Consider the following 17,621-nt stretch of genomic DNA (forward strand, 5'->3'; position numbering starts at 1 on the left):
ACGCATGCTCAATCACTACGTTGCTTTCAGGAACTGCTTCATATATTTTTTCTCAGCAGTTTGTGGTGTTTGGTTGGTCTTACTGTGCGCATGCTTTGTACGGTAGCCGGTTATGGCGGCGGTGTGTGAGTGTCCATGAGGCCGACAGAAAGACCATTCACACGGACTGAGAAAGCAAAGAAAGACCGAGGCTATGGCTGGAGTGTTTGATATTGATTTGGACCAGCCCGACGACGCCGTCTCTGACGAGGAGATTGAAGAGGGAGTAAGTATTAGGCCAGGACGTGGCGGGTGGGGTTTTATGGCTCTTATCAGACTGCGGGTAGATAGACCGGCCTGTAGCAGAGCGAGGTATTGCAGCAGCTGTGTAGGCCCGTTTGTGTCTCCGTGATCCCATCCTCCTGAAATAATATTTGCAAACGATGGAGTGTTTATGCAATAATGCCGTCGTAGCATTTATTGTAGTTAAAGCACCGTACAAGACGGACTCTAAAACCAAACTTGCTGCCCTCGACCAATCAGAAGTGGGCTTTTCTTTCTGACCAAATCGACACGACAGACCTGTCAGTACTGTACGTTGGTTTAAGCTTCTGTCTCGGTTCGTACTCGGTACAAATTTAAAGCACAACTGCTAACGATGGAAAACTTACAATTCTACTGCTACGTGTGTTTTCACGAACGCATTTAATTTTAAATGCATGGTCACATGATCGCTTTTATCACTCCAGATAGCAAGCTGTGTACTGTACAATTACCAAGGAGCAACAACAAACGCGAGTATTTGCAAGAAACACAGCTGCATTTACGAAACAGAAACAGTTTTTATTGTTGCAGGGACTTTGATACAATGACAAAACATTGATGGTACAAAAGTAGCAGCAGTTCTTTAACACCATGTCATTTTAAAAAGACTCCGAATGATACAAATAATAAATAATAATCAACTGTGACGTAAGTTATTGTAAACATGAGCTTAGACTCAAACGCCCCCCCAAAAAAACCACATATCTATATCTCTCTTTTGTCTAGCTTTTTTCTAACATTAATACATAAGTTGTTTGCTTTTTATTTAATTCCTTAATAAGATCTTTCACTTGACTTGTAATAAACACATTAGCCATATGTTTGTGTATACTAGACACTTAATCAGTTTGGGAGTAGTTTGCCACTCGCTTCTGCGTTCTGAGTTTTGATAAATTTTTTTCACTTCTCAGAAGCTACCCAAGGTCAGTACTTCACAACTTAGCTTCTTAGCCCACCAGAAAGCCTTGCAGGTTGCTCAGTTGTGGGTACTTTATAGTCTAAACAACGGAAGAAAATAATAGTTTAAAATTGAAGAGTAAATTAAAATCGGATGGTTAGTGGGTCGGGCGGAGGCAAGTAAATATTTTGTAACCTTGAAATTTTGAAATGCAGCAGTTTACAGGAGTGTGACCAAGGCTGGAGGTTTCAGCTCTGTGCTGCCAAATGTGCCTTTAGCCAACTGAGAGGCACTGGCGGTGTTGGCTGACACATCTGGTGGTTGTTTTAAAAAATAAATAAATAAATATTAATCACAAAGCCAGCTTAGTCTGGGACTATACTAAAAAATAAATAAGGGCAAAAATAAGCACGCTAAATGAATAATTAAAGGGGTTTTCTTTTGGATAGCTTCGCCTTCATCAAGAAGTACGTGGGAACAGATAACAGAAGTGTTATTGCATTGCATGCTTCATTAACTGTGTGCAATAACGAGGGTCGGCTGACTTTAAATTGTCCTTTGTTTGAAGCAAAGGAAGGTGTTTATTGTTTATAAAATCTTTCCCGTAGTGATGCGTTTGTTAAATTCACAGGCTTGGTGTCAGCAGTTACATTTATATGTTCAACAGGGTGTGAGTTTAAGTCCTAGGCAAATAGTCCTCTTTCCTCATTCAGTTGAAATAAAGCTTTTGTGAAATCTTTAACCTGGAAGAAATCATCAGCAGTTACTGGAATTTTCAGCAAGGATGTTAAAAAAAAAATATATATATATATATAAAAAATTTAAATAATGTATGTTCAATCTGTTATTATAGAAGTGCATTTTAAAAGAAAGAAAATAGACTGACACTGACCTTTTTTTTCTATATCTGCTTCTCTCAGGCTAATTTCAGTGAATACATGGACCATGGAACTGGCTATGAATTGTAAGTTGTTGTGTTTTTTTTTTGTTTTTTTTTTGGCTCCATGTTCTGTGCTGGACAGGGCTGAAAAGTTGCAAGATTTGCATCTGTACAGTGAAAAACAAAATGAGTACTGATGCTGTTAAAACAGTTTGAAGCTGTTTCACATTATGTCTATTTTAATACTAAATTAAACCTGTAAAGCAAAGCAGAGTAAAACTAGTATGTTTTGGTTTTTCAGTGATATGGAGAACTGTGAGAAGTTTGAAATCTCTGAGGACATTGTCAACAAAGGAACCGAGAAAATCCGACCGGAGTGTTTCGAGTTACTGCGTGTCTTAGGAAAAGGTGGCTATGGAAAGGTAATGGAACTGCTGGGAACAGCAGTAGGCTGTAAAGTGATTGATTTACTATACTTTGCTGTGACCATAATCATGTAATTCCTTGCATGCAAAATGCTATATAAAAAAGTGTGTGTATTATATATATATATATATATATATATATATATATATATATATATATATATATATATATATATATATATATATATAAAATTGCATTGCCTGAATAATAAAAGTAGATTTGTACAAATAAATATTTACATTAAAAATAAAAATAATAATTTGATTGTTTCTCACCAGGTTTTCCAAGTAAGGAAAGTGACAGGGGCCACCTCTGGAAAGATATTCGCCATGAAGGTTCTCAAGAAGGTAATAGTGACATTGATGAAGCAGGCTTTATCATTGCAACATCGTTTAAAAATAACTACTTCCCCAGATGTTGCCTGTTGCACTATCTTCTAGTATTCTTTGGGCTGTAAAAGCTGTTTAGCTTTAAGTGACTTGGTAAATATTTGTTTTAAGAGAATTTCACAGAATGCAATTGATGCATAGGTCTACGTTTAGCTTTTAGCAGGCATAATTAAATATATAGATCATTACAGTGGGACACTTAGTAATTATGTTTGATGCAAATTAAAATGTTAATTTCATACCTTCTCGTTACTTTGAGTGGAGATTGAATGACAGCATGTAAATAGATGGGTATTATTTACACTAATGTTGTCCAGGTTCTGAAGGATTTTATTATTGTAATGTTTTTAAATGGTAACTTGAATGGCTGTCGTATCCAACAGGCAATGATTGTCCGCAATGCCAAGGACACAGCTCACACTAAAGCAGAGAGGAACATCCTGGAGGAAGTGAAGCACCCTTTTATTGTGGATCTCATTTATGCTTTTCAGACTGGAGGCAAACTTTATCTCATCCTGGAATATCTAAGTGGTCAGTGAAATTATCAAGAAGTTGAGTTTTTAAAAAAATTAAATAAAAAAAAAAAAAAAATGATAATTTTGGCATGTTGGTGCTTTAAGTAGAATACATGTTTTTGTGATTTTTGGGGGTTTTTTTGTGTGTGTGCGGTGCTCTTTCGTGAAACACTGATACACCACATGTATAGTAGGTGGCTGTTTTGCAGACCGTCATATTAAATATTAGGCCTAAAATGTCGATCCGTTCTTTGTAGGTGGAGAACTGTTTATGCAGTTGGAGAGAGAAGGAATCTTCATGGAAGACACAGCCTGGTAAATCTATATAATGTGTAAGAACCACCTGCTGCTTCATGTAGTAGCAGAAGTCGTGTGTTTAGTTTGCAGTGTCAAGAAGGTGGTTTCAAGGAGGAAGGATCTTGCTCTACCTATAGCAAGATGAAAAGTCAAGCATGTCAGTGAAAATAAGAGTTAAACAATGGATGAATGTAGTAAACAGTCACACACAGTAATCCCAGTGCGTATCCACGAGAAAGGCTTTCTTTTGTTTAAAGGGGACTCTTTCTTTTTCTTACAGCTTTTATTTAGCAGAAATCTCCATGGCTCTGGGCCATCTGCATCAGAAAGGGATCATCTACCGGGACTTAAAACCAGAAAACATTATGCTTAATAACCAAGGTAATGTCATGAATAAACCAGAGTTCAGCAAGAAAACTCCTCTGACTGGCAGCAGCAGAATGCTGTTAAGAGCAGATGTTTTTAAACCTTTAAAATGAATGTTGATCGCAACAGAGTCATTTTAAAGGCGATACAGGTTGTTACTTCTGTGTGTGTGTTATTTTGTTTCAGGTCATGTAAAATTGACAGATTTTGGGCTGTGTAAGGAATCTATACATGATGGAACAGTGACCCACACTTTCTGTGGTACAATAGAGTACATGTAAGTGAAGCTTTTAAAGCATAGCAAAAATGTTTCACAATGTTTTGTTTTATCAGTTTATGCACAGTTTCTAAACACATAAGTACTTAAAGGTTAGAAATATAACCCTGAAGATACTTGGTTTTGTCTTTTAATGAGGACGTTGTAAAAATCCGTCCCGGTGAAGTGCCTACCATTCGGCCCATCTAAGCTGTCCAGTTCCCAGTAGTTGATTTGATGTTGGTTTCTTTTAGTGCAACACTATACTATTACTCTGTTTTGAATGGCAAGGCTTAAGAAAATAAACTGCACTAAACTGTGGCTGTTGGTTTCTTTTGCTGTATGTGTAAAGCGGAACATTAAAACACAGTTAACACTTCACCACCTTTCTTATTTGGTCCTAATTCCAGGGCACCTGAAATACTAATGAGGAGTGGGCACAACCGGGCTGTTGACTGGTGGAGTTTAGGGGCCTTAATGTACGACATGCTGACAGGAGCAGTAGGTGCAGCTTTTTCATATCGGCTCTAGGATAGATCTTTCTTTGTGCATACTCTGTGTGGTGTCTGGGTGGAGGGAATGTTTTTTGCTGCATATTTCTACTCTGTTACAGGTGTTTGCTAACACTAGGAAGGGATTTTATTTTTGCAGTGTAATATAAAAAACGTTTCATATACTTTTTATTTGAAGGTAGCAGCCTTTAACTGTGATAACCCACTAATATGTGGGAAGCTTTTGAGAGTTCAGGATGCTTTAGGGCCACATGATATGAAACCTGTTTTAAGGGACACCACTTCATAATGGCCACCAGTGTGTAAAAACCACCACATCCAGCCTTTACTTTTATGTTGAAATACACCATGGATTTAAAAGCCACATTCTCCTGGTCCAAAGGATCCCCTGTATAGGTAGGTCTATCCATCTGCTTAATTGTGTACTTGCATATAAAATCAGAAACACATGTCATCCAGGCAAAACCTTGATCTTTGTTGATCAATTTAGTTGATCAATAATATGACAGCTATGAAATGTTCACAGTAGAACATTCCCAAGTTCAATAACATTTGTTTGTAATTGAACTGCACAGCCCACTGAAGATGATCTACCAGCTCTTCAGTATTTATCTGAGTTGTTATGCTACCACAATCGTCTCCAGGGTCCTTGTATGATGTTCAGAGAGGTTTCACAAATTAATCTAAATCCATTTAGTGCTAGTGTTTTGTTTTTTCTCAAGAGATGTGAAGCTGGATACCTGCCAAACTTTAATGGGTTATTAATTAAGGGTCTCTGACAGTGATGTATTCTTTAGATCTCCCTGTGTAAAGCCATACCTACTGTATAGTGACCCCAATTGTGTGGTTAAGCATGCTTTTAGCATATTAGAAACTACATTCTCTTACCACTGTGATATTCTACTGTACCTCTTGTAATTCACAATGTGGATGGTATTGGAAGAACTGTATTTATTTTTTTCACTTCATACTTTTATTTTAATGTCTGAGTAAAGTAATTGGGGGACGGGGGGGGGGGGACAGCAGTGGCACCTTCACGAAAAACCGTTTCTGGTTAATGAACAGAAAACCCGAGCTTTTTAACAATTCATCTCGAGTCAAAGGCTTTTTCTTTTTTTCAGCCGCCTTTCACTGGTGAAAACAGGAAGAAAACTATTGACAAGATCTTAAAGTGTAAACTAAATCTCCCGCCTTACCTCACACAAGAAGCCAGGGATCTGCTAAAAAAGGTATTTGAGTTTTCACACATTGGCTGGTAGATATTTGGGATTTTGAGTGGCACGAGTTAAACATACTTTATTTTGCAGCTGCTAAAAAGAAATGCTTCATCTCGCCTTGGAGCTGGACCAGGAGATGCCACAGAAATTCAGGTAAGATTGACCTTTTTTAATTTCCTTTTGTGAGTATGAAGCGTGGTACTTTTCATAAATGTATTTAAACATCAGAGTTGCTATCCTTTATTTCCAGACTCATCCGTTCTTCAGACACATTAACTGGGAAGATCTGCTTGCTCGGAAAGTGGAGCCTCCTTTCAAACCGTTTTTGGTAGGTAATACAAAATATCTGGCACTTTTTTAATTTCTGCTTAAGAAGCATACTTTTAGGAATACTAAAACATTAATTCAGTGACAAGCGTTTTGACTAAGTCTTGTTCTTGTCTTTCTTTCTTTTTACTATTTCTAAATTACTATTGATCAATAGCTATACATTCAGAAGCATGCTTGCATTAACCTCTGATTATTCACAGCGGGAGAGTAACACATATTAATTAAAATAATAAAATCACTTTGCTCTCATTTCCAACAGCAATCTGCCGATGACGTGAGCCAGTTTGATTCAAAGTTTACAAGCCAGACTCCTGTAGACAGTCCAGATGATTCAACACTCAGTGAAAGTGCCAACCAAGTCTTCCTCGTAAGTTAGAACTTCATTGCAACATTTTGCATGGGCAAAATGATAGTCTGATCCTCCAATTGCTGTGGGTCATGTTGGTCTTTTTCTTTTATACTCCTACCAGTGACATTTTGAAATCTCTGGGCTCTGAATCTGCTGAGGACAGATTTGTGCAAGTTGTTGTGGTGGTTTTAACGTGCAGGGGGAAAAATATTTGTATTTATACCCTTCTATTTTCTCATCTCTTTTTAAGGGGTTTACATATGTAGCTCCATCTGTGCTGGAAAATATAAAGGAAAAGTTTTCATTTGAGCCGAAAATCCGATCTCCAAGAAGATTTATAGGAAGCCCAAGAACACCAGTCAGGTATCAACAGGTTTTTTTTTTTTTGTGAACCAAGATGAGGTGGTTGTTGTTACTATTTTTTTATTTGTTTATTTAGCAGACACCTTTATCTAGGGCGACTTACAGAGACTATGAAGTTTAAATGTTCTGGTAATTTTATAGATTTGAGAAGTTAAACTTTTCAAATATTTCTTGACATACTATTTAGTAATATTTATGAAAATGTAATGTCTTTTTTAAAAGATATTTCCCCTAGCCTGCAGTGCATTTTATAGTATATCTTTTGATAAAATGTGATTATGCAGTTAGATGACCAAACACTTATGGAAGGTGAACAGTAGGTTGACCACACCTGTGTAAATTCTATTCCAGTCCAGTGAAGTTTGCCCCGGGGGATTGCTGGGCAAAGGGTCCTGCAGCAGGAGGATGTCAAACCGTACAGTCCCCCACAGAATACCCCATGGAGGTGGCTGGACTGGAACAAATGGACGTGACCTCGGGTGGCGAAGCCTCTGCCCCACTGCCTATCAGGCAGCCTGCAGGCACGAACTCTTTGCCTTTCAAAACGCAGGCCTATCCCATGATGTCCAAGCGGCCAGAACATCTGCGCATGAATCTATGACCTTCAGCAGAGCCGAGATAGAAGGACAGTGAAAATAAAACGACAAACCCTCAAAATGGCATGTGAACTCTAGACGAGCCTGAATGTGTGCGCTTTTTTTCTCTCTGTCTTTCTCTCTGAGAACCCAGATAAGTGGGGTTTTCAGTCCTCAGCAGATTCCCAGAGACATTTGTGTTTCACCCTCCCCTAGACAGATTGACTGAGACACAGACTGGGCTAGGGTTGGGAGTCTTTCTCATCAATAATGTAGCACAGACTGGAAACAAAAATCTCTTAAACTGAATTCACTTCACATCTGCAGACTTCCTCTCAATGACATGCTGTCCATGTCAGTAGATTGTTCTAATTATATTGCTGTCAAGAAATTGCTTTCACTGAATGCTTGAAATTTTACAGTATTACTTGGAGGAACAGCATTGGAGTTCAAAATAACAAATGATTAATTGCAAGGATTGTTACTGAAAAGGGATGTGGTCGGTATATGATGAAATAATGAAATCTATATTAGTCACAATAAAAAAAAGTTTACTTTTTTTTTTTTTTAAATCTTTTAATTACATGATTTGAATTGTATTTTTTTTTTTCCTTTGTTTTTTCTAAGCTGGGTGGAACTGAAAGCTCCTATACTAATGTGGATAAAGCAAGTTGTGTACACAGAAACCTGTTTAGACAAATCAAACATTGACTCCACAAGGTACCCTGTTACATTGTTGGTTGTTACCTGATCAGCAGGGATTGGTAAGTACTGCACAGATACAGTTTCCATGGATATTGGTGAAATGGTACCATTTTTGGAAAACTAACAGTGTTGTGTGTAGTGTTGTTTTTTTTTTCCCCAGAAATTGACATTTATTTTCAAAACCTAACCCATTTTACAAAATGGTTTAGCATTCACAATTGTTATCCGAAGTTGAAGTTGTCCCCTCCATTCAATTTGTATTTCATCAACCTGGAATAAAGTTATTTCCATTTCAAGAAAACACTGGCCCAACAGTGGAGGACATGCGTGTGGTAGAGGGGTAGTCCTGCAGTATGCAGAACCCTGCTAAAGCATCAGTGTACACCATTGAATGTATTACTATTTGAAATGCCTTTCGAGTAAAACAGAAAGACTCATGCATTCAGATCACTGATGTTGATTACCTGCCTTAAGTCGACTCTTCCATGCTGTTATAGGCAGGAAACAGGTGAATGTCTGATTCCCTGTGAAGGTAAGCTTGTGATCAGTTCCCCTGTCTGGTAATATAGTCTGCTAAATCTTACTAAACTGTACAAAGAATTGAAAGGATTAGTGTCGCAGTTTTTCATATATTTATGATCCCATTTGGCATCCGTATTAAAACACGATTACAAGAACGTAAAGCTGCAACCAAAACCTTTTTACTGCCTTAAGGAGTATTTTCAGGAGCATGAGCCAGTGAGGTTTTTATTTGTATTTTTTAAACAATTCCCCACAAACTGCAAATGCGTAGTTCTTTTCTAATATGTTCATGTAACTGACTGCTACCATTCTTTGCTTGCATGGGTTTCATCTGGAGCGACTGGGGCTGCTGCATCTGTGTTCTAATTTTTGAGCCATAGGAGTAAAGCCATACACTCTTGTTATGGACACAGAACAAAATAACAGATCTGTGTCCATGTTTCTGTAGTGGATTTAAATGGATTCAAATTGGCTACACACATTTATTATTTCATTTAAAAGATTCTAAGATGGACAAGCACCCTTGGGATTTAGTAAAGAGAGACACTGGGCTCAGAGTGTTCAATCAGCCTATTGCTTTGGGTATTGTTGCAAGTATTCTCCCAAAGTTTTAAGTCACTGATAGTTTAGCCCACAGGTTAAGAGTACTAATTGGCAAGTACGATTGCATGTTTTCAGTACCCTTCACAAGCCAACACTTCTATATAATTGTTTTGTTATTTGCTATGTATATATATATATATATATATATATATATATATATATATATACACGTTGCTCCATCAGGTAAGTCTTGTAGATTTCATTTAAATAAGAGATGCCTGCTGCTTTAAAAATAAATAAATACATTAAAAAAAAAATTGGATAAGGATACCTTATACAGGTGACTCAAGACTAGGTGTAGAGGAAATGTGAATAATAGCTTGGCACCTTTTTCTGTTTATTTTCTCCATACAATTTTATTGCATTAATTTAATTAATGTTGGAAAAAGATGAAGCTAAAAACTCAACCATCTAGTTGATACATTTCTGTCTCAGTTTTTGATTATGTTTACATGAGGGCCAGCAGGGAAATTTTGTTCATTAAATTTAAATCCCTTTTTTTCAGAAAAAGATTGTCTGCAGTGTGTGCGTTAGAATTGTTCTACTGCAAAAGGCAGTTAAATTTGGTTATTGATGTCTAATGAAATTTGTGTAATAATTTTTAAACACATCATTCAATTCCATGTTTAGTGGCATTTTCCAAATTTGTATGTCCTATACATGCATTTAGTTTGTGTGTGTTTTTTTTGTTTTTGTTTTTTTTAATTGTAATTTTTTATTATTATTATTAGATTACACCCTCTGGTCACTGGACAGTATGATTGAAAATGTGTGTTGAAATCAAGTTGTATAGAGTAGGAGATAGTTAGTTACTGAATTATTGCTACCCAAAATGTACAGATGTCTGCAATCTAGCTTCTAATGATTATAAAAGCAATAGATGATGAAAGTTTTTCATCCCTAAAGTCCCTAAATCTCCCTTTGGTTTGTTTAAATTAATTTTGGCTTAAAATCTGGAAATAATGAGCTTGGCTTGTTTTCACGAGTGCAAAGAAATTCCATGTCATTACTGTGAATTTTGTATTATTATTATTATTATTATTATTTTTACTGAAGTGCCATTTATTTGCAATCAAGCACACTATGCAAATTAACTATTTATTTGTAAAAAGACTGAAATGTAGGCCTGTCGTACTCTAAATGCTTACAGAAGTAAATTTAAAAATTAAGAGCATTCGTTTTAAAATTGTGTAATATTTTTTATTTTATTTTTTTTAATTATGCTACATTTAGGGATTAGGTTGGAGCCTATTGGACAATTTTCTTCCAGTTTTTTTTTTCTTTTTTTAACGTATTACAAAACTTTTGAAGTACAGTAGTAGCTATTGTATTTAACATGTACAATATGTATAAAATATTCAAGCTAAAATGAACTATTCAATTTGTTTTAATCCTTATTTTACACTTGGGTATGTAGTGAAAACAGGGGTGTAATACTGGGTAATAAACTGTAACCTGCTGTGCAAAGTGTTAACTTGAATAATGAAACTTGCGTTCCTAAAGTTTTAATCAAGTGTCAATATGCAACTACTGAAAACATGAACTGTAGTTTGAGTTGAAGGCAAAAGCTGTTTCAGATTACCGTTTCACCATATGCTTTTAACATCTTGTCTGTAATTGCATTATAACCTGTAAATGGGGAAGTAAGACACTGAATGCAAAAAAGGATGAATTTGGCTTGTGCCTTTTTCATTTTTTGTCTAACACAAATTGCAACTATTTATCTGCAAAGTACAGGTAGCTGCTGAAAATAAAACTGATCCTCAGCCACCTCCTGATTTTCTAACATCTCTTGTTTTATAATTAAATAAATTGTTCAAATCTATAACTTTTCTTTTAAATTATTGGACATAGAATAAGAATTTTAGGGTGTGATTTATTCTACCTGAAACTTTTATTGTGCTGGGCTGTGCATCTTTAAAGAAATTCTTAAGCACATAGTTAAAAAGTAAAGCATCTGAATAACAAATGGGTGTTGGTTTCTGTGGCTTGCGTGAACAAAAAGTGATTGAGATGAATGGAGAGCTTTCCTGTCTACCTGCAACTGCTACACCTACGTCAAGACAATAAATCACTATAGAATCGACCACTAGTTAGTTATACGTGACATTTTAACATCTTTTTCAGTTTGTTGCACAGATCTCGTCTGGGCAGAATCTATAATAATAAAATATTTATTTTTTATATAGCGCCTTTCATAGTGGACCACCATCACAAAGTGCTTTACAGAGGTAGGCTGTGAACTGTGCATTATATGCAGAGTGACTTACAATAGGCCATTGATTTAACATCTCATCCATAGGATGGAGCACAAGGAGGGTAACTTGCTCAGGGTCACACAGTGAGTCAGTCAGTGGCAGAGGTGGGATTTGAACTGGTGACCTTCTGGTTACAAGCCCTGGACTTTAACCACTGGACCACACTGCCTCCTAAATTTAATGAACATCTTGCGAGGGATGGCTTGCAATTAACACAAAACCAATGCACTTAACTTTCAGTGAGATGAAAAGCCCATTCTTTAAACACAAGCACTACCATCAGACAATAGAAATGTGGGCAGTTAGCGTGTTTTTATTTTACACCCTGTCATGTATTGGTAGAACTATACCTCTTAGTATGTGAACAAATTAAAATACAGATTTTGTTATTAGATTACAATTATAATTTGGGCTGATTTCTGTGTACAGAATTATGTTTTCCTTTGTAACAGCTACCATACATGTAACAGTAATGCTAGTGGCATTTTAATTGAATCAGTATTTTGACACTGGTTTTAATGCTATGGGAAGCAGGTTAAGCAATACAAAAAGTACTCTTCTTACTGTGTATTTCACTTCAGCACTTAAGTGATTTGCTGTAAATTGTTAACTGTCATGTAGTTCTGTATATCAACTGCCTTTATTCAATGCAAGAAGTTAAACATGTGTTTGTTTAAAATGTAACACTTCAGTAGTTAACCCTTGGTGAGAATGTAGTTTTTTGAGTTTGGTCCCTTGTGTTTTCCTATTGTATCTCCCATCAATGACGTTAGTAATACATGAGAAAAAGCACAAAGCTGATGGTCTGGATCCCAAGATTTTCTATTCAAGTCGGAGAAATAAAGAAATACACAAATAAGCAAAAACAAAGAACTGGATAGTTTTATTTGATAAATGTTGAACACAAGATCATAAGGTTAGAAAAAAACAAATTCAAAACACAACATAATAAATATACAATATGTATAAAGTCTTTTAAACAAATTCTGGGGGAAAAAGAAAACCAGTAAAAGGAGGGGATCTCATTTTCTTTGGTTTAAATTGTGTACCACTGCAATCAGTAAGCTGACCACCAAAATACTTAAACATGGTATTCCTAAACAATATTTTATAAATTATTTAAAAAGGAGTGTGGTTAGCTTAACTACATCATAACCTGTTTTAAAACAAAAGTAATTATGTGAGTGATTCCTTGCAAAATACAGACAAACTGTGTGTAGAAATAATGTTGAAAAGAACAAGCTTTACAAATCATCCTAACTAGGCAACACACTTCAAAATGTAAAAACAAAAAGAAAACATCCCAACCTGCTGTTTGGCATTTAAAAGTTATGTTTTATTGTCAGAGTATGATAAATAGGACCCAATTCACTGAGTGTGTAAAGCCTGATTCAACCTGAATACAGTGAAAAATAGAACTTGATACTCAAAAACAATTATGGACCCATTTTTGCCCACCAGACAGCTGGATTACTAGTCAAGAACTGACACTGAAAGACATGGAGAAATCTAGGATCATCACTCGCTAGTAAAGAAATGCACCAAACAAAAAAAATCAATTTGCAGTTACAGTATATGTAAGCCACAGAACTATATCTGAAATCTGTTTCCAGTATCAAATCTGTATTGAAATTTATTTTTTGTAATTAAATATTTACATTTAGGGGCAATTGTTATAATAAAAATACATATATTATTTCTGTATTGCTTATAAGTACAAGCCCCATACTAATTTGATATGTTCAGATACTAAACCTGCATTTATATCAGTCTCTTGAAAACATATACAGTACATTTCTTTTTAGTAAATTTGTACATGCATAGAAGTTGCACCATCCTTCCATTTGTGAACACTGTCTGCAATCACAGTTCTACAGAGTGGACACGTCTTCTCCTGATTTAACCACAGCGAGATGCACTCATCACAGAACATGTGCTGTGGAGAAGGGGGGAGGGCACAAGACAGTCAAGTAGGCCTTGTTTGGGTTTCAAATAAAACAGTTCAGAGATATGGATCTGTAGCCAAATAAATGGGCTTCAGTATGTATGTGAAAACACAGAACAAGGCATCAATAAAGCACAGGCTAATTGATGTTCTGACAGACAATCCCATCATTTTAAAGAAGGTTTGAACTTACTTGGCATGCAAGGAGACAGGGTTCTCTGAATTCAGCTTGGCAGATTGGACAGTCGTCTCCGGCTTCAGCACACTGGTTCTTAGTGGCCAACACCCCATTATGCTAAAATACAACAAGCAAAAGATTTTAGTCTCCAAAACATCAAATTAGCAAATGACTTAGTAAAGCTGATGAAATGTTTAACCTCTTTGTTGCGAAATATCCTCATCGTTTTCTGGAAAGGACCCCACTGTCCATACAGTCCCAGAAGCTGTGGAAAGATGGGCTCGATTACCAAGTGCAGGGTTCAGAAAGATCCCACAGTAATAAAGAGCTAAGTGTGCATGGCAATGTGGAACTTCTTCCAATTTCAATTTTTTTTTTTTTTTTTACTACTGACCCCTTTATTGTTAGGACAAGAAGTATTTTTGTGCAACATTTTAGGGCTCTATTGAATGGATCTAAATGGCAACGATATAAAATTACTGAATTAAAGTAGCCCCTTTGCATACTAAAAATGACATCTCCACTAGTGTCCAATACATGCTTGAACCAAGTTACCTTAAGTATGAGGTAAACCAAAGCCAGCAGTATTCCCAGCGTCAATCCAGTGTAGCTGTCCAGCTCTTGATAGGTAATCAGGTAGCGGAACCACACAGGGAAAGGGGCCACTGACTGGTAAGCCTGATTGATCTCCTCAGTTAGCATATACCACCGCCCCTGACAGACAGAGAAACGAGCCATCCACATAGGCATTAGTAACAATGGAACCAGAAATGTCTGCATCAATATAGAACTCAAAACAAAACCAGCCTATTTTTCAGTCACCCCTGGGCCAAACTAAATGAAAGCAAACAGATTATGAAAATGGTCTTACCCTTGATCTATAAGCCACGAGGGCAGAAGGCATTATTATGATAAGGCACTTCACTCCCATGAAGAGAAACTTCAATATGAAGTTTGTGATTCCCACAATCCATAGGACATCCCACAGTCCCAAAGATTCGACACTGGGGTTCACAAAGATTAAGCTAGGAAATGAAGAGAAAATCACAAGACTCTACTCACAATAGTAATAAAATGATCAATGATGTTAATTTACAAATACCACTGCATACCAGCAATACAGTGACTCGGCCTGGAAAGTGTAATACAGCCCAAGTGAGGATGATGTCAGGAACAGCACAAGCCAAGCACACTGTATGACTGAACGTCGCTCCTGTTAAAACAGAGAAAATGTGTTATTAATATTCTAAAAATAAAACATCACATATTTTGTATGCTCAAAAAACAACCTGAAAATATTGACATCCTTCAAGCTCTAATGATGAATGCAATGCTGTGCACTTACCCGCAGGAAAACCTGGTTTTGAATCGTTTTATTTGCATAAAGAAAAGTTGTAAGTAGCCCCACACCAATAGCAATACCTGGAAGAAAAACACAAGCAACAATCATACAATTGTGATGCCAATAAACATTACAACAACCTTGCATTCAGCGATTCTTCAGCATTATTGTTACCAATATTATTACTCCCAATAACTGAAACTATCCATATATAGGGGTTCACTTTGATAAAGTGAATGACACCTCTGTCATAATCTACCTTCCAAACTCCTCCATCCTGTGTTTCTTCCTGTTGAACTGAAACATAGCCAATGGCATTATCACATACTACCATACTGTAATTGCACTCTGTTTTTTATGCTCAGGTGGGTGCAGACTTCTAAATGCTGTAAATGTAAAATAAAATGCCACTGTGATGGCTGTATAACAGTGCCCTTACCTTCTGGCATGTTTCTAATCACTCTGGGTGGTGTTTACTCAGTTTCCCGTTTTTCACGTTTACTTTGCTTTGACAAGAGAATGATGTCACACCTCTCTCTCTCTCTCTCTCTCTCTCTCTCTCTCTCTCTCTCTCTCTCTCTCTCTCTCTCTCTCTCTCTCTCTCTCTCTCTCTCTCTCTCTCTCTCTCTCTCTCTCTCTCTCTCTCTCTCTCTCTCTCTCTCTCTCTCAGTTCCATTGCAACTGGGAGCATAATGTGTGCGAAACTACCTTCCTATTAGGAAAGCATGCACCTGTAAAACTGTAGGAACCGGGAAAAAGATGGTCCCCACAACAGGAATATATTCTCACTAGTGAGACCCGTGGTGACATGTTTGTATTGATGGGTACTTCCTATAAAACATACCTAATGCATGCTGCATAACAAGTTTAGCACAAAGAATCACAATAAATGGAAGACTTTTCTGAAGCCATCTTAAAAGGTAGCGCAGCTCGGAAATGGAACTGCTGGGCTCTCCTGCATCCAAGTCTCCTGCGCCGCTGCTGTCAGGTTCGCTGTGGGAGTGCGGACGAGCGTGGCTGTGTGCGTGGGAGCGTGGCCGTCTGGATGCAGGTCTTCCACCACGCTCTCCTGCTGGCGTCCTGCCGATCGGGATGTGCACTTCTCCGCCTGGGGAGGTACCCGAGTCCCCTGCTCCTGAAGTACTGGTTAATGACTCAGGCTGGAGAGTTAGAGCTAAACCGTTGCCTGCCTGAGTAGTCAGTGTGTTTGAGTCAGTCTGCATTACAGTCGTTGGTTTGTTTAGTTTCTGCAATCCGGCTCTGGGCTCACTAGAATCTCTCCTAAAAAGTACATTGAGCAATGCTTGAATTAGTACACGAATTTACTACTTTGACAATAGTAGTTGACAAAATGTAGTTTAACAAAATAGCAAATTAGTGCATTCAAATTAAATTAATACACACTATTCGATGTGAAGTATTACTAAATCTCGTAGGTGTATGATACAAATAAAAATTGACAAATATTGTTTGCATCCTAACATCAATATTTATTGTGTTTAAAAGTATCAAAATCTACAAAGCATGTGGGATTGAGGAGCACTCCCGAGTCCTGTTAAATCGACTCTCTCGATGGTAATTACCGATACAGTAACATTTTACCCACAACACTGAATCCTACCGCAACTATATCAAAAACAGAGTGATAAGTAAATGGACTAAACACAAATGTGAATTCCAAGGAAATGAGGGATTACGCACCTTTCTGATAACGTACTTTAGACGAACACAAACAATGCAATAATGGAGGGAACTGTGTTTTGAGTATTAATGCCACCTAGGTAAAGTACTCAAAGATTCGGGCTATTCCGATCGGTGTCTGTGTGATGTAATGTAGCCTGACTCCCTCGGCAGCTGTCAACACAAGCGATCTGTTTATTTTTTTTTTGGTCCAATTTTAAGAAATATAGAAGTTTACACACACTAAATGTAACGATTGGATCTACTGTACATCTGGATGATTTTTTTACAAGCGTGTGAACTTTTTTTTGAAAGCTTGTTAGTTACCGATGTGTTTATTTACTTTTCTCGTCCGTACTAAACTAAACTGGTACAAATATTTGAAATGACAACGGATTAACCCACCTGTCATATTGAGGCCGCAGTTGCATGGCAAACATTCAAAACCGTTCCTCTTCTCGATTTAAAACCCATCGATCGATGCAAAACTAAAATGAAAACAAACTTAAAAAAAAAAAAAGCCGAACGACTAACGCTACCGCTCAGCAGACATCTTTCACTCAACTGCGGAACTTAACGCAACACCGGGTCAGGGAAAGGTGAAAGGGCAATCAAGAAAAACAATCTATAATTACATTCGCTGAATATCAAACATATTTGGATGCTGTAGGCTTGTTTTCGTTGTATAAAAGGAAAGTTTTCAATTAACTGT

General features: G+C 37.0%; 2 protein-coding genes across 2 annotated transcripts; one reads left to right on the forward strand and one right to left on the reverse strand.

The window, feature by feature from the left end:
* On the forward strand, positions 1 to 11,334 carry LOC131700508 (ribosomal protein S6 kinase beta-1). Its single transcript, XM_058998121.1, has 15 exons — positions 1 to 265; positions 2,122 to 2,165; positions 2,383 to 2,503; positions 2,786 to 2,854; positions 3,280 to 3,427; positions 3,669 to 3,726; positions 3,989 to 4,089; positions 4,261 to 4,351; positions 4,741 to 4,831; positions 5,964 to 6,071; positions 6,150 to 6,212; positions 6,310 to 6,387; positions 6,649 to 6,756; positions 6,989 to 7,101; positions 7,453 to 11,334. The coding sequence occupies exons 1-15, from the start codon at positions 194 to 196 to the stop codon at positions 7,700 to 7,702; spliced, it is 1,515 nt and encodes a 504-aa protein (XP_058854104.1). The 5' UTR covers positions 1 to 193; the 3' UTR covers positions 7,703 to 11,334.
* Positions 11,335 to 12,630: 1,296 nt separating this feature from the next.
* On the reverse strand, positions 12,631 to 17,486 carry LOC131700509 (E3 ubiquitin-protein ligase RNFT1-like). Its single transcript, XM_058998128.1, has 9 exons — positions 17,315 to 17,486; positions 16,074 to 16,510; positions 15,233 to 15,309; positions 15,000 to 15,100; positions 14,759 to 14,912; positions 14,443 to 14,601; positions 14,087 to 14,152; positions 13,903 to 14,004; positions 12,631 to 13,700 (listed from the first exon to the last, which is right to left on the reverse strand). Exons 1-9 carry the CDS (start codon positions 17,347 to 17,349, stop codon positions 13,566 to 13,568), a joined length of 1,266 nt encoding a protein of 421 aa, XP_058854111.1. The 5' UTR covers positions 17,350 to 17,486; the 3' UTR covers positions 12,631 to 13,565.
* Positions 17,487 to 17,621: the final 135 nt, after the last annotated feature.

Source organism: Acipenser ruthenus, chromosome 24 (genome assembly GCF_902713425.1).
Source record: "Acipenser ruthenus chromosome 24, fAciRut3.2 maternal haplotype, whole genome shotgun sequence".
NCBI classification, from domain to species: Eukaryota; Metazoa; Chordata; class Actinopteri; order Acipenseriformes; family Acipenseridae; genus Acipenser; species Acipenser ruthenus.

Excerpts from the sequence above, each read along its gene's own strand:
- LOC131700508 (XM_058998121.1), top strand. The coding sequence starts at position 194 with ATGGCTGGAGTGTTTGATATTGATTTGGACCAGCCCGACGACGCCGTC. Across the intron at positions 266-2,121 it reads ACGAGGAGATTGAAGAGGGA|GCTAATTTCAGTGAATACAT; the intron begins GTAAGTATTAGG and ends TGCTTCTCTCAG. Across the intron at positions 4,352-4,740 it reads TGTGGTACAATAGAGTACAT|GGCACCTGAAATACTAATGA; the intron begins GTAAGTGAAGCT and ends TCCTAATTCCAG.
- LOC131700509 (XM_058998128.1), bottom strand. The coding sequence starts at position 17,349 with ATGTTTGCCATGCAACTGCGGCCTCAATATGACAG. Across the intron at positions 15,310-16,073 it reads TGTTATGCAGCATGCATTAG|GTATTGCTATTGGTGTGGGG; the intron begins GTATGTTTTATA and ends TTTTTCTTCCAG. Across the intron at positions 14,913-14,999 it reads GCCGAGTCACTGTATTGCTG|CTTAATCTTTGTGAACCCCA; the intron begins GTATGCAGTGGT and ends TTCATTTCCTAG.